This window comes from Canis lupus, chromosome 5 (assembly GCF_048164855.1).
Source record: "Canis lupus baileyi chromosome 5, mCanLup2.hap1, whole genome shotgun sequence".
Lineage (NCBI taxonomy): Eukaryota > Metazoa > Chordata > Mammalia > Carnivora > Canidae > Canis > Canis lupus.
Window position 1 is genome coordinate 62,630,602 of NC_132842.1, and position 17,397 is coordinate 62,647,998.

Consider the following 17,397-nt stretch of genomic DNA (forward strand, 5'->3'; position numbering starts at 1 on the left):
ACTGAGGACTATAATTTAGGTCTTTTTAAAAATTTTTCAATGTTTCTAGGGTCTAGAGGAATTATTCCACAGGAAGAATTTAAGGAATCTTCCATCATGGGGTATAATGCCTGGCCTTGAAATCTGCTACAGGGACTGTTTCAGGAATGTGAAACTCATTCCTTGTCATCCTGAACTGAAGCCTGCAGTAAGAGTCAATAAAATAAAAAAAAATAAAAAAAAAATTAAAAAAATTTAAAAAAACCTTCCTTTATGGCCATTCTTCCTATCTTTAGAGAAGTGGCAAAGATCACACACAGGATATGCAATCAAATCAAAAGTCTGAAAAATTTCTTTTCCACAGTTCATGCTTTTAGGAGTTATGTTATATAGATCAAGAGCCAAAGAAGGCATATTAAGACTGCCAGCCAAAGGGAAAAATTCCACCCAAGCAACCCAGGAGCAGATTTATCCTAATATAGTATGGCTCTAACTAGATAAAATATGACAATAAAGGATCTCAAAATTCATAGCAACTCATCCATCCTCAGCCTAAAAGAAACCAACACAGTTTTATTACCTTTAGTAGATTTTTAAATAAAAGATCTGGAAGAGAATGTACAGATTGATCCAGACACCGTATCACTTTGGAAAATTATGTGATGTCACATGGTCATTTGAACTAGATATTAGGAAGCAAAGCATTGGTCACTGAAGGAACAGATTGCCATGGAAGATTCTAAAAACTGTCTTTGGAGATCCCCAAGTAGTAAATGAATGGCCCCCCATTTGGGGGAGGAACTTCATAAACTTTTCCAGCCAGGAGCTTTCCTTTTGCCTATATGTTTATGTTGCCATGATACTGGGGGTGCGGGGACCAAAACTTTGGTTTATTCATCTACTCAATAACTCCAAAATTATTAATAAAGCATCTACTATCTTCAAAGTACTGTTGTTAGGTGCTATGGAGGTTACACATTTTTAGGAACCTGAAATAGGATAGACAGAAGATATTTTTAGAAAATCCAAGGAAGAGAAAGACATGAGACCCAGATAAAAAACAGAATGGCCAAGGACCACAATGAGAAGAAGTCTCAGTATGATAACTGTAACTGGTGACTTTGAAGAAGTAGTAAGGCGAAATGACACAGACAGCACTAGGGCATGATTATCCTTTCAATAAGAATAACAAGAAAGTCTTGGTTCAAACACAAAGCAAGCTAAAATGGAGTATGACTCTGGGCCTCTGAAGAACTATAAAATCTTGACCTGACATTTGTAACATTTCCCTTCAATGGGACAAGGTTAGTGATTACTATGGATTCTCATTTTCTATTTATGGATCCAGTCACTTTGAATAAAGGAGACACACATAACAATTGTTACATACTGGTTTTCAAGTTTCAGATTCCATGTCCAAAGAAAGCAGGGTAGTCTTATCAAAATTATAGATCAATGTGTAGACATTATTAACTTCAATGATGTGAAAGTAATGATATGGCTGAAAGGGAATTTCCATCTCCCATTTTACATCCTAAGTGTCAGAGATATACGATATATCAGCTGTAAGGTAATCAATTAGGAAAAAAAACAAAAACAAAAACAAAAAACTAAAGTAAATGTTAACTAATAAAACTTAGCAAGAGTGAGGGGTACCTGGGTGGCTCAGTCAGTTAAATATCTGATTTAGGCTCAGGTCACGAACCCAGTGCCCTGGGATCCAGCCCTGTGTCAGGCTCCCCACTCAGCACAATCTATCTGTGCCTCTGACTCTCAACTCCTGCTCTTTCTCTCTCCCTCTCTCAAATAAATAAATAAAATCTTAAAAAAAAATTTTTTTGGCAAGAGTGAGAGAGTATAAAAGCCACATCCCCATTTTCATTTTTCTTCATGGAGGAATAGACAGTGCTTCAAGCTGCTGGATGGGGAAAGAGAGCAATATTAAGTATGTGTTTAAGAGTTAAGGAGGTAATCACTTAAAGAATAAAATGCAAATACATTGAAAAGTGGTTACTTCTAAGAAAGAGAACTCGGGGACAGGTGGCAAGGAGTTCTTCACTTCCCATTTTAGATCATCCTCAACTTTTTGAACTTGTACTTCCTAGTCTACATATTATTTTTATAATAACATGAATGAGGTACTGACAGGAAAAGATCTCCAGGACATATCATTAAAGAAAAACAGCAAGTACTAGAGTAATATATATAATATAGCTTATAAGATCCCATTTGTGTATTTTGTTAATAAAGTAGCAACAATATATATGTAAATCATATTGGTATAACTATATTTATGCTCATGTTTACAAAAGGATCACAAAGAAAAGTAAATGGGAACTTCCAAATTTTATTCTGCATTATTCCATAGTATTTTAATCCCTTACATTGAGAATATACATATATTGATGTATTACTTGCTCAGTTACTTTTCACAGCATTCTGAAAGAAGATCCCGTGACTACTTAATGAGTAGAGCTGCACAATTTGACGGAAGAAAAAACAGCTTTAGTCTCAGAAAAACCTGTATTCTAACACAAGCTTCACTAGGTCCATCGCTCTGAACAAGTTACTTTGCCTCTCTAAACCTCCTTTCCCTTTTTATAAAACAGCTCTATTAAGATATAATTCACATACCAAGCAATTCGTTGAAAGCATATGATTCAATTTATTTTAGTGTGCTCATGGGATTGTGTGACCATCACCACAAATGAATTTTAGAACATTTTCAGACCCCTAAAAAAACCCACACACCCATTAGCAGGCAATCCTCATCAATTTTCTTTTCTGGCAAAAAATAGGGACCCAAGAGAGAGGACTACCTACTTGATGGACTTATTGTAAGAAAGAAAGGAAATATATCAAAGATTCCAGCACAGTGCCTGTCCCTCAGTAGATACTCATGCACTTCAAGTAAAGTTCAAGACATCAGTGATAGAGAAATATACACCAGGACTGGATACACTAGAAAAGTGGAAGAGATAGAGAAATCCTTTCAAGTACCTGGGACTCCTACCCTAGGAGCAAATTCCACAAGAGATGCATGCCCTCTCCCCAGTTTTACTGAATACAGACGAATCAGGTATCGAGACAAAAAAGCACCAGTTTGAAAATGTCAGCATTTGGGGTTACAGTTTTAGAGTGAAAGTTTCAGGAGGACAGATACATCCTCAACCAAAAACACGATGAGCAAGAAACAAATACCGTAGTTGCTGAGAAGGTAAGAAGAACACCACAAGTTAGTATTGGACGAGCAGTTCAAACTATGCTGTCATGTTTCCACTTTTCAAAGTGAAAATAAACATGACAGGTGCTCATTTGGCTGTTCGAGCACTTTCCACTGAAATGGCAATTCCTCAAGCTCACCGACTGCAGCCTGAAGTTATAATTTATTACTGTTTCTCCAGTATTCCCTTGCCTCGGCAAAAAGCAGAACATAGCACCTACGTTTCAAGACCCATGAGAGGTAATAAAGTATAATTATTTAGAATTTATGATTAAGCCATAAATTACAGGCACTTTTTACTTCAGCTGGTCAGTCAGGAGTTGGGGGAGGAAGGGTATGGGGTCAGAGGAAGAAATAACAAAAGCCTTTTCCTTTGAATAAAATGTCTACATCAGGGCAGGATTGAGGGACACCTGGAGGATTTACAAAGATACCACAGTCTCTAAGCTAAGTCCCAGGGGAGCCCCAATTAAGAGGCTTTAAATTCCTAGAAGCCTCTGTTCTTCTGCTCACAGGGCAGCAGACTCCAACTGGAGTGCTCATGATGACACCAAAAATAGAAGCAAGGCGTATTTTCAGGTTATACCAAATCAAACGTTCACAGAGCTCTGGGTTTTGCTGCTCTGAGGAATAGGCATTTCAAAGAAGGTGAACCTAATCTGTAAAACACTACTGGCCAGGCTCTATAGGTAGACTCATGCCTCAACCAAGGTAAGAGTATGGTTACCACAGAGCTCTGGTTCAACTCTTCTCCCCGTCAAGAAGCAGTTGGTGAGGTCGCCCTTTCTTGCTCTTCCTTTATGTAGTCATGGAAGTATATGTATGGAACAGTGATGGGCAAAGCTGGCAAAACTCAGGGCCTGAGGCAGGGTAAGAACATAACATTCAGCATTCTTCTGTCACCCACTCGCCTCCTGGGTTCTCCTGTAATGCCATGGCCCAGCTCCCCATCTTCACAGTTGGTCCCCACATTCAAATCGTAGTTTGCAAAGCTCTTTTTTTCTCTGGCCTCCCAATAACCCAAGGAAGCAAGTATCAAGAAGCTCTAGTTGTCCGGGGAGGCAGAGACTCGGGAGAAACATGCACAGTATGTAGCCAATAGACAACTCAGAGAGTCTGGGACCTGGTCACCTAACAGGAAATGGCCTTTCATCATTCTGCCCAAAACTGTTGGTGAAGTAAAGCAAAGCCAAATAAAGAAACAGTGTGTATTTCAATTCACATTGCTATTTTTTTTTTTTTTTTTTTGCCATGGAAATTTTACTTGGCAACTAAAGCTTTGATAACTTTTTGAAGCTTTGTGATAACTTTTTGAAAATGAGACTTAATTTGGATTGAAGGAAACAAAAATAGGCCAGAGAGAACAGTCATGAACAGTGACAAAAAATAATAAATGAAGGGGAGGGGATAAAAAGGTTTACCTCAAAAAAAAAAAAAAAAAAACGGTTTACCTCAAATGTTTGCCTAGTGCTCACCTTTGTCCTGAAACATCCCATCTCTACACTAGGCTCCTGGTTAATGAACATAATTTGATGTCCCTTGAACTGTATAATCTGTTCTACAAAAAAACAAACCCACAGTTTGTCTCCAAGCCACTTTTAAGTCCCTAACTCCCTGGTTACATTCAGTCTATGGAAAACATCTGTGGCAAAGTAAATCATCCTACTCTGAGAAGGACCAGGGTGTATTTTTTTCCTTTAAGTGTGTTTTGAAGTCCTGGTTGGAAAATTAGTGAAAATTGTAAATCTGTTTGCAAATCTGGTCATGTCTAACTCTGAGATTAGGGCAAAGATTCCAATTTAAAAGTAAAACCGTGACAACCCCAGTTAAGCGTGTCCTCAGGCACTGCCAGCAGGGCCTTCACTCACTTCCACAGGCAGTGGATTTATTACAGGCACCCGACACGTTCCCCATCAGACACCCCTGGAGTATTTACTTGAGACAGCAGGGTTCAGTCTGCACTTCCTCTGCAGACCAATATATTATTATAAATTGAGCTAAACTGTTTCCTTTTCATAAGTGCTATGAAGTTCAGATTTCAGGTATCAGCACAGGGCCGAGGTCCCTCCACAGGGCTCCATATAGGATCTGGATTCTAACAAGTAAAGAGAAAAGGTAGCAACAGACTATGGTGCCTTTTATTTTTGTTTCTTTTTTTTTTTTTTTTTTTTTTTTTAAGAGGAGATGGTGGGAAGTTCATTACAGAAACTGAATAATAAAGAAAATAATAATCTTCTTTAAGAATAATAAAGAAAATACATTAAAAATGAATATATTAAAAGCACATTTTAGCTACATTGTGCTGTGCCTGGCCCAGATCGGTAAGGTATCAACTATTTCCCCTATATCTGAAGAAGGCAGGAGCTGGAAAATCAGGAATAGATATTATATCTTGGATTATCAGCTTCTATAAAATAACAGCACTTACTTCTGTTTATAACCTACAGTAGTTAAAGGAACAAATGTATGTTTTAAAATGTATATTCATTATAACATATAGGTAAAAAAGGCAAAAGGCAATGTAATTAATATTTTCATTATTAATCTACTATTTCTGAGGAAAGAGAAACATAACTTTAAAAAGAAAGGGAAAAGAAAGAAGTGTACAGAATACTCCATTATCTTCTCTTTCCTTCCTGAACAATTTAGTTCTAAAGCCTTTAGGTGAAGCAGAGGCATCACGGTGAAGGAGGGAGAGGAGGGCCCAGGAGCCCAGAGTGGGGGTCCAATAGGAGGAAGAGAGGGCCCTTGATGTGGGTGTCAAGGCCCAAATGGGACAAAAGAACAAGTTCCAACCCATGCACCCTACTAACTGTGTAACCATGGTTATGTCACTACATCACTTTAACCCAAACTGATTTTTGGGCAATATAACTATCATCTACTTTTTAGTGCTATGGAGATGATTAAAAGGATGTCTGACTTGTTGTTAGTTGCCAGTAAATGTGCTAATTATTCACATACTACTATTATTCCAGATACACATACGTGCAGACTGAAAAAAAGACTGAAAAAAAATGGAAAAAAAAAAGACTGAAAAGGAATATACCAAAACAGGTATGAACCTGATTTTTATACTCTTCTTTCATTTCTTACCTTTCAGTGTTTGTTTCCTCTACAAGGAATATGTATTTTATTTACTCTCATAATCAGAAAAAAACACAAGATGTTCTTAAATAAACAGAAGGTAGCTAAACTTTTAAAATGTATATTTACTACTTTTATATGCAGAAAATTAATCTAGCAATTTAGAAGGGCACCAAATGATTATCACCTCTTTCAAAGTTACAAAACTGCTAATAGAAACTCTTGAGCAAAGTATCCAAAGGCAAATGGTTTATTGGCTGAAATTAAAACTCATTTATACTCAAGGTAAATATCCATATCCAAATGCTACATTAAAAGATGAGTAATAATCTATAACCTACAAATGATGCTTATCAATGGGGCAGGGACTTCAAAATAGATACTTAGTTCCCAAGGCAAGCAGGAGAGGGTCTCAGGAAGAGATGACCTTCAGCCTAAAAATCTTCCCACACAGAGATTTCAGTGTATTGGAATCAAGTCCCTTTGTGTGTATTGGAATCAAATGGTCCCTTCTAGAGCAGGAAAAGCACTATATGTGACATCTGCAAACCATCCTAATCCCCTGTATCAACCCAGTTACGTTAGGCAAATCACTTAAGAAAAGAACAATCTAAAAAAAAAAAAAAAAAAAAAAAGAAAAGAACAATCTGGGCAGCCCGGGTAGCTCAGTGGTTTAGCGCTGCCTTCAGCCCAGGGCCTGATCCTGGAGACCCCGGATAGAGTCCCGCATCGGGCTCCCCGCATGGAGCCTGCTTTTTCCCCTCTGCCTGTGTGTGTCTCTGCCTCTTTCTCTCTGTGTCTCTCATGAATAAATAAATAAAATCTTGGGATCCCTGGGTGGCGCAGCGGTTTGGCGCCTGCCTTTGGCCCAGGGCGCGATCCTGGAGACCCGGGATCGAATCCCACATCGGGCTCCCAGTGCATGGAGCCTGCTTCTCCCTCTGCCTGTGTCTCTGCCTCTCTCTCTCTCTCTGTGTGTTACTATCATAAATAAATAAATAAATAAAAATAAAAAATAAATAAATAAATAAAATCTAAAAAAGAAAGAAAGAAAGAAAGAAAGAAAGAAAGAAAGAAAGAAAGAAAGAAAGAAAAGAAAAGAAAAGAACAATCTCCATACCATCTCCACAACAAGCTTGATTACTAAGTGAATGAGACTATGTATGTGAAACTGATTCGTAAACTGTAGAGCAACCTGCAAATGGAAAGAAGAGATGTAGGGCTTACATAGATTAGTATTCAGCAAATGTAGCAATCACCCCACAGGAAGAAGTGAAGAGGTAAAGGGACACAACCGTAAGCACCACTAAAGTACACATCATGGGAAAGAAATTCCCTACATAATTATCTTCTCGTCTTGCTGCTGACAAAGAGAAAGTCTCAGATTGGTACCATTATACAGTTACCTCTCTAACAGGGACACATGTCCCTTTTTCACAAAGACAGAACAGGACTCAGGATCTTCAGCAAACAAAAACAGCAGGTACTTAATGCTATTTTACTCTCTATATATTATTAAAACTCTTCTAATTATAAACCAAGTGATATTGGTCTTCTGCTTAAGACTGTGTCATAAAATCTCCTTCTAGGGGTAACTGGGTGGCTCAGTTGGTGAAGCATCTGCCTTCGGCTCAGGTCATGACCCTACAGTCTTGGGATCAAGTCCCATATTGGACTCCCTGCTCTGTGGGGAGCCTGCTTCTCCCTCTCCCTCTGCCTGCCACTCCCCCTGCTTGTACATGCTTGCTCTGTCAAATAAATAAATAAAATCCTAAAAAAAAAATTTTTTTTAAGTAAAGCAAATCCATTTCAGTGAAAGAAAGTGAATTTATTTTAGAGAAAAACATTACATAAGTAATAATACAGGCAGCATGGGGATCTGGCTAGAAACTCGAAGCTGACGTGTAAATGACTGAAATTTGGAAAATGCTTGATGAGATAATAACCTAAAGAACTAATCCAAACTCTGAATTTCTAGAAGGCAAAGACCAGGTTTTATCCATCTTCAATATCTCCTCCAGAACCTCTAGCAACATGGAGAACGTAGTGGGCCCTCTACAAATACTCAATTCATTGAGAAATAATTCTTATCATAAATACCAGCTTTGAGCCTTGGGGCTCTCCAATTCTAAAGCTAATACGTGAGTAGATTCCCCCAGGCAGGTAAGAGTAAGATAAACTCTGGATAGTGAGGAGCTAAAGCCAATGACAGAATAAACCTAGGGAGGCTTTGTAAGTAGAAAAGGATACTATCTATATACTGTGCACTGGAAAACAAGCATAAAGTCCAAAAACAAAACAAAATGCTTAGATCAAAAAGCCAAAAGCAAAAGCTGCACAAATGCCACAGCTTCTTCGGTTAGCCTAAGCACAGCTGAAATACTCTCCCCAAAGAACCCAATGACAAGTGGAGAGAAAGGCCTTGTCGTCAGGTCAGCTGGTCCTGAGAAGAAACTAACTTCAAAACTGGAAAAAAAGTTTCACTAAGACCTTGTACAGACAGGGAAATCATCTTACTATTTCAAACTGATAAGCTCATTTGGACAGCTGAGTAACTGATGAAAAGTCCTGAAAATTTTAGTACATTTAGGAACTCTATAAACAATTAGAATGGGGGAGAAAAAAAGTAACTTTCACAAACGAGCAATACCTGAAAAATAAGGGAATAAAAACAAAAAAAACTAGTTCCACCATGTAGAAGATTCATTATTGCTATAAAATACCTAAAAAGTTTATTTGAAAAGACATTCTAAGGACGCCTGGGTGACTAAGCTGGTTGGGCATCTGACTCTTGCTTTCAGTTCAGGTCATGATCTTATGGGAGCCCTGCACTGGGCTCCCAGCTTGGCAGGGAGTCAGCCTGAAGAGTCTTCTTCTGCCCCTCCCCAACTCACTCACATGCTTTCTCTCAAATAAATGAATAAATCTTAAAAAAAAAAAATAGACACATTCCAATATGTAGCTAGTAATCTAAACTTAGATAGTATAGCATTGGTATAGCTTGCCCCTCCTAATTACCAAGCATGAAGTAGCAGTCTCCTTGGTGAAGGGGTATTGCCAAGCCGGGAGTCTCTATGTCCCATGAGATCTTAAAACCAACATGCCAAGTATCAGGGTCTCTGCCTTCGAGCTGAGGGTCATCCTCACTTTCCTCTTCTGGACCTGTCAAAAAGAGAAGAGCCAGATCAGAAAGGAAATGTCTCATCTCAAGTTCTGGGCTTTATAATCTTTAGCTCAGGAATAATTAAGTTTTAATAAAAAATATATAGGAAGTGAGCTAGATCCTTTTACATCATATATTTTTAAAAGACACATTGTTTCAAATATTTTTAACATGTACTTTATTCTTTAATCAAAAAAATCTTTAAATGATGGGGAAATAACCACCGGTACCAAGGAAAATAAAAGATGATTTATTCAATTCCATGCAAATAAATTAGGTAATCTAGATTAAATGAACAGTTTTTTAGGAAGACAATAACATCAAAATCACTCCCAGAGGGTAGAAAAGCTAATGAAAGCAGAAAAGATAGACAGAAAGCTACAAAGAACTATCTCTTAGGAAAACACAGGTGTCAAAGAGTTCCAAAGAAGAATTCTACCAAACAATTAAGGAGTGGGTTATTTCCATATACTTAAATTGTTTAAGAGCACAGAAAAAGAAGTTCCCAAATTCTTTTTATGAAGATAGAATAATATATATTAAAAAGCAAAAAGAAAACACACACACATACACACAATCTCACATCTGAGAATCAATGCAAAATTCTTAAACATAGAGAAACAGAATCCAAATCTAACAGCATATTAAAAGAATAACATTCCATGACCAAGTAGAAATTATCATAAGAATACAAGGACAGTTCAATATGCAAAAGCTTAAAATTCATCATATTCACAGATGAAAACAGAGTCACCAGAGATACATAAAATATTCACTAAACACATCCTTCCAAAATAAATAAATAAATAAATAAATAAACACATCCTTCCATAGCCAAAACATCAATAAAATAATAAGTGGACAGGTTCCTTAACATAATAAAATACAGATCTCTCTCAATCACAAGGCTACCATCATATTTTAATAGGGAAACATTAAAAATACTCCCAAAGTTAAGAATTAGAAAATAATGTCCTTTATCATCACAATGACTCATCACTATTTGGTAGGAATGACCAATCCAAGTGTGTTCTCTGGAGTTGCATAATAAATGAGCAATAATTAGATAAAAGAAAAGGTGCTTTTTTGCAAATACTACTTTTATCTGCAAATCAACCAGGAAAAATATATCCCAAACAATAGTCAAATTTAAGAAAATGTTAACTACAAATGTGTGCATATTAAAACATCCAGCAAGATTCCTAAACATGGGGAGGCCTGGGTGGCTCAGCAGTTATGTGTCTGCCTTTGGCTCAGGGCATGATCCCCGAGTTCCAGGATCGAGTTCACATAGGGCTCCTTGCATGGAGCCTGCTTCTCCCTCTGCCTAGGTCTCTGTCTCTCTCTGTGTGTCTCTCATGAATAAATCAATAAAATCTTCTAAAAAAATTCCTAAACATTTATTATCTATAAGAAAAAAATTGGGGCAACCCGGATGGCTCAGCGGTTTAGTAACACCTTCAGCCCAGGGCATGGTCTTTGGGACCCAGAATCAAGTCCCGCATCGGGCTCCCTGCCTGGAGCCTGCTCCTCCCTCTGCTTGTGTCTTTGCCTCTCTCTCTGCATTTCTCTGTGTCAGTCATGGATAAATAAATTAAATTAAAAAATAATAATTAAAAGAAAAAGAAAAACATTTTTTAAATATTATTGAAAGCCACAAAAGAAAGTTTAAACAAATGTAAAGGCCTATTATGTTCTAGAGACATAAACTTGAATGCCATGGGAATGTCAGTTCTCCCTAAATTTGTCTATAAATTTGATACAAACACAATAAAAATACCAACAGGATTGATTTTTAATTAAGTGGGGTTGGTAACTAGACAAGCTGATTCTATAAATCACATGGAAATATAACAAGCAGGCATAGCCAGGGAAATAGTTGTTTTGTTTTTTAAAGATTTTATTTATTTATTCATGAAAGACACACAGAGAGAGAGGCAGAGATATAGGCAGAGGGAGAAGCAGGCTCCCCACAAGGAGCCTGATGTGGGACTCGATCCCAGATACCACAATCACGCCCTGAGCCGAAGGCAGACACTGAACCACTGAGCCACCCAGGCATTCTGGGAAATAGTTTTTAATATATAAAGAGCTACTGCACATCAGGAAGATAAAGATCAATACTCAAACAAAAAAATGGGCCAAAGTTATGAAGACAGAACACATAAAAGGAAATAGGATAAGCATGTAAACATTTAAAAGATGTTCAAACTTATTCATAAGAGAAATGCAAATTAAAGCCACAACAAATATTTTTAACTTGTCAGAACAGATCAAACAGTTTGATAAAATAGAGTGTATGAGTGTAGCAAAATGGCATATTCACACTCTCTATAAAGGACAATTTAGCAATACTTATCAAAATTACAAATGCATAAACACTTTCAACTTAAAGGAATTCTACAATTCCACGTTTAGGAATACCCTATTTGCACAGGTTGCAAAATGACTTTTGAGCAAAGATGTTTATAAGAGCAAAAGATCAAAAATAACCTAAATAGGGGCACCTAGGTGGTTCAGTCAGTTGAGGATCCACTCTCAGTTTCGGCTCAGGTCATGAGCTTCAGCGTCCTGGGACTGAGCCCCAAGTCAGTCAAGCACTGAGCCTACTTAGGATTCTCCTTCTCTCCCTCCTTTCTCCCTCTATGCCTCTATCCCCACTTGTGTGCCATGCACGTGCATACTCATGTTCTCACTCTTAAAGACGAAGGAAGACGAAAAGAAAGAAGAAAGAGGGAAGAAGAAAGAGGGAAGGGAAGGGAAGGGAAGGGAAGGGAAGGGAAGGGAAGGGAAGGGAAGGGAAGGGGGAAGAGAAGAGAGGAAGGGAAGGAGGGAAGGAGGGAGGGAGGAAGGAAAGGAGGGAGGAAGGGAAGGGAAGGGAAGGGAAGGGAAGGGAAGGGAAGGGAAGGGAAGGGAAGGGAAGGGAAGGGAAGGGAAGGGAAGGGAAGGGAAGGGAAGGGAAGGGAAAGGAAGGGAAGGGAAGGGGGAAGAGAAGAGAGGAAGGGAAGGAGGGAAGGAGGGAGGGAGGAAGGAAAGGAGGAAGGAAGGAGGGAGGAAAGGAAGGAGGGAAGGAGGAAGGGAGGGAGGGTGAGAGGGAAGAAGGAAGGCAGGCAGAAAGAAAGAACCCAAATATCCAACAATAATTTTATGGTTAAATAAATTATGAAATGTACAGGCAATAAAATACTGTGTAACCACTAAAAGTAAGAGGACTATGCACTGATACAGAACTGATACATTTTTTAAGAGAAAGCAACCAACAGGATGTAATTTGTGTAAAAAATAATAACACATACATGTATGTGTGTGTATGTATGTATATACATACAAAGATATATGTGTGTGTGTACTATTTCTAGAAGGATATTCTATTCTAGAAGGATACCCAAGATTGATTTTTCGAGGAGGAGTAGGAGGAGGAGGAGAAGAAGAAGAAAGAAGAAAAGAAAAGAAAGAAGAAAGAAGAAAGAAGAAAGAAGAAGAAGAAGAAGAAGAAGAATACCAGGTACAGGTTGGGAGAGACACCTAAATGAAATGAAAGGCATATAATATGACCTGTCTAAATGAACAGTCCTGCAGGGACTTATAAAACTTATAAAAACTTAGAAAAGCTCATTTATGAAATATTTATTAAGCACTTACTATATCTGAGGCACTGACTTGGGCACCTGGGCTCTATCAATGAATCACTGCAGAGCTTTGCCCCAGTGGAGCTTTCTTTCTAGTTAAGTTATGAATGTTCATCACTGATTTCTAGAAAAAGGACAGTTTAAATTCCATTAGATGCCAGACTCCAGTCTTCAAGGGGAGGGGTCCATTTTTCTGTTTCATCCACATTTAGGGCTCTACTAACTCACACACAGAAGGCAATCAGTGAACCGTGGTAAAGTGGTACTCAACTGCTTACTTAAAAAACAAAATGCTCTTTCAGTTCACACCATTCACAGCCCTTCCTGGATTAGATGGAAGGACAAGATAATGCTAATTGAAGGGGGGAAAAAATCCTGTAAATTAAATCAAATAACATAATAAAGCACTACATTGCTAATTTAGTATAGTTCTTAACAGTAAAGAAGTTTAGAGAAGGGACAGGTTAGGTAGAGCAGAAATCTTGGAGAAGGCCAGACTTGAAAGACAAGTATGGTCTAGATTCATTGAAGGTGAAGGAAGAAATGATGAAGGAAGACAAAAAATGCAAAGTTTCCTATGATCACAACAGGCAATGAAACACGTTTAACCTAGACTGTATTGTGTTCGTGTTACAAACAATCCAACAGTATATGCATCCCAGATGGTATACCTCCATATACAGAATTCCTAAATTCTGAACATATTACTCTACGGTCAGTAGCTGTGCATAAGTGTTAAAGGTAGTAACAGGGGGAAAGGGGTAGGGAGGAAGCCCCCTTTATAACTATAATTCACATTACTCTGCACAGTTATGGTGCAAAAAAACAGACCAGAAATCCAAGTTCAGTGAAGGAATGCTACTAAGCGACCTTTAAGCACATACCCAACTTTGGATATTCTTCAATTCCTTAAGTTTGAATCTAAAATCTGATATTGCAACAGGGCACCTGGGTGACAGGTGAGCGTCAAATCTCAGTTTCAGCTCAAGTCATGATCTCAGGGTCATGGGATTGAGCCCTGCATAAGGCTTCACTCTGAGCCTTATGGGCTATTATAGGCTCTGCACTCTGAGTGCAGAGTCTACCTGAGTTTCTCAGTCCCTCTCCCTCTGTTCCTACCCCCTCCCCCTGCTCCCTCTCCCTCTCTCTAAAATAATAAATAAATAGGTCTTTAAAATCTGACATTGCCATATGAACAGAATCTTACCTTTTTCTTTTTCCTATTCGTTATTTCTGATACATGATTTCTCAAGCATTCTTTAGTTGGGAGCAACTTTTAGCAAGTTTTCTTTTTTTTTTCTTTCTTTTTTTTTTTTTGGAAGTTTTCTTTAAGAATAAAGTCCTACAGTAAAAAGTCTAAAGCCATTTTTCTAGGTTAATCCCACCAAAGACATTTAAAAGAAAACCCTCTAGAACATGAATGACAAATACCTTACATATCAGAGGACACAACTTATTCATTGGTCATGGCTTTTGTGAGCCCAGGTATGGAATTATTCTGAATTTTTCTCCAAGCTCAGCAGGAAAGAGTGGTATAATTAATAATGTTTGTCACTGGCACTAGAAGGAGGAGTTAGTAGCAACAGAACAAATATAGCAGATTTTGCTATCCACACCTGATGACATTCTCTAGGCATGTCTTACTTATACATAATACATAGCTATGGCTGAAATTCTGGAATTTGTAAAACTTGATCTTATAGACCAAAAAAGAACCTGCAAAAGGTGTACAACTTGACCTGCACGACATTTTCTTAACAAAACTAAGTTAGCTGCCAACTGAGACAAGTGTTTTTGCATAAAGATACAAACGTCCAGCTATTCTTGAATTACAGGATCCGGTATCCCTGAGCCAGTCCCAAGCTAAAAGCAGCTGCCCCTTTTAGACAAGGCATGTGCTTTCTGCTGGTGACTGTCTCCGTCAGCCATTTCCCTCATCGGCAGTACCTGCCTAGCCCCTATAGGCTTTTAAATCTACAAACTTTGTTTGCGCCCATAGGCAAACCATACCAATCACCTACTTACATAAAATAACTGGAAGCCAGTCACGCCCATTCATTTATGCACTGTCCAAGGCTGAGTAGCTAAGACATAGGCCGTAAGGCCCACAAAGCCAAAAATATTCATCATCTGGCCAGCCCCTTATTCAGAAAACATTTAACAACCCTGCTCTAAGTCTTAATATTTGTGATTTGATAGAGATGTCTACTGCACGTATTAGGGAGGAAGCCAGGCTGAATAAAATAAGAATGATGTCATGCAACTAGTGTTAGCATACAACATAATAAAGTAATTAATGCTAAATTATTTGATAAGCAGATCAATTTAGCAAAAGAATACTGCTATGAGAAATCGTATGTTTGTATCTGTGATACCCTAGGGCTTTTGGTGGCTTCATTCCAGAGAGCCCTAATGATAACGGATATAGCAAGGAGCACCAGGGAAAAGAATAGAAATATTTTAAGAAGGTTTTTCATGTGTCTGTCTCTGGTGAAATTAACTATGACTGAACTTTAAAAAGAAATGATTTTTAAATTACAATGACAATGATGCTGTTGTGGTTTCAAGCCAGTGAGTATGGCTATTCTGCTAAGTGGTGATCTTCACTGGCTAATGGGCTGGTTGACAACTTTCCCCTCTATCTACTCTCCCCCCTTGTCCCAATATGGCACCAATAAAGTCTTGAATGGCAAACAGAGACAGTAATAGCAATCAATGTTTCCTGATGTCTCCCATAAATCTAGCACCTTTGAAACATGCTCATTAAAATAAGTTTTCTTGAAGGTTTGTTTCCCCCCTTGGGCTGGGTATGGAAGAGGGAGGGAAGCTGTGCATCTGATAAATTTTTTAATGCATAAGTATAGTGTTGCTCACTTTCTCAATAAAATCAACTTGTAATTATCTATAGCAACTGCAGCTGATTACTCTTGCTTCATGTTATTCTGCAAACAAGCAGAGGCAAAGGCTCCTACTTGCCTTTAAACCTCAGTAACACTGAAAGGATTGTGTCTCAGTGCATTTGATGCTTTCCTAGCTCCCACTAACCAAACTGTTCAAGAAGTAAAAGATGTGACAAAATAGAAAAGAATGCTAAATTTAAACGTCAAGTTTAAAATACCAACTCCCCCCATCAAATTAACCAATTTGATTTTTTTACACTAGTTTTTGAAGAGCAATTAATTCCCATTTGGTAAAAGATAAATGCCATCCAATATTTTGTTTGTATTTCTAAAGCTGTATGGAACCACTGTCACATAGGAACCAAAGACAGAAGACTGAGCATGAAGGAAGACAAGACAGTTCTAATCAAATAAAATATACTGCTTGAAATTTTGTACCACATTTAATAACATAGACCATTAATACTGTATGTCACATATCATTTCTCTGATATGTAAATTTATGTTCATTATCACCACACGTTAAAAATAGCCCAATTCGGGCAATCTGGATGGCTCAGCAGTTTAAGCGCTTGCCTTTGGCCCAGGGCGTGATCCTGGAGACCTGGGATCAAGTCCCATATCGGGCTCCCTGCATGCAGCCTGCTACTCCCTCTGCCTGTGTCTCTGCCTCTCTCTCTCTCTTTTTCTTTGTGTCTATCATGAATAAATAAATAAAATCTTTAAAAAATAGCCCAATTCCTATTCCCTATTCCTTTGGCCAAGTGCTAAGATTTCTAAGACTCTAGCCTGGGCAATTATATTCTCTGTTTTTTTTTAACTCCACACCCAGAAGGACCTAAGTCCTTCTAGTTCTAGGTCCCTTCCTATCCATGTCCCAGATCTTGAGGCAGGAGAAACCCAGAAATTGCAGCCAGCTAGCTGGTATACAAAACCTCATGATGCTTTCTCTGTCCCGTGCTGGCTGATCTGTGATATTCCAGTGTCTGGGATGGAGAACCCGTTTTGAACAAAGGGAGGAAGTCAGAGGGTTAAGAGGGTACGGTATGAGGTTTGGAAGACATCTTCTGGGGAGGGGGGAGATGGCATGTTGGGTGTACAAGAACATAATTAATTCTGAGTTGCAAGTGTATCACATAAATGACATACATTTGCAAGAAAAGAGGCTGGAGAGGGAGGCAGAGGCTAGGACACAGAGGGTTTTGAGAACCGTGATAAGGAACTTAGACTGAGGGCAGTAATAGATGCTAAAGACTTTTTCATAGGTGAGATCTGTTTTTCAGAGTATTCCTTTGGAAAGTAGACACTTCTGTGTACAGACTTTGTATAATTTTTCTGGACAGGTTTCCAAAGCAATGGCATAAGCCAGAGAACATTTGGGAAACACTTGAAAGGCATGTACTGCTGAGTGAAGTA

The 17,397-nt window shown here is 38.3% G+C and overlaps 1 protein-coding gene across 10 annotated transcripts in view; it reads right to left on the reverse strand.

Annotated features, from left to right (window-relative positions):
* Positions 1-17,397, reverse strand: part of FTO (FTO alpha-ketoglutarate dependent dioxygenase) — a 428,434-nt gene that overhangs the window by 279,360 nt on the left and 131,677 nt on the right. For all 10 annotated transcript variants that reach the window (XR_012031486.1, XR_012031485.1, XM_072827050.1 and 7 more), the window contains exon 4: positions 9,308-9,451. Coding sequence is in view for 8 of the 10 variants with exons in the window: in XM_072827050.1 (XP_072683151.1) it covers positions 9,308-9,451 (144 nt within the window). In the remaining 2 variants the exon portion in view is untranslated. The remainder of the gene's footprint in view (positions 1-9,307; positions 9,452-17,397) is intronic.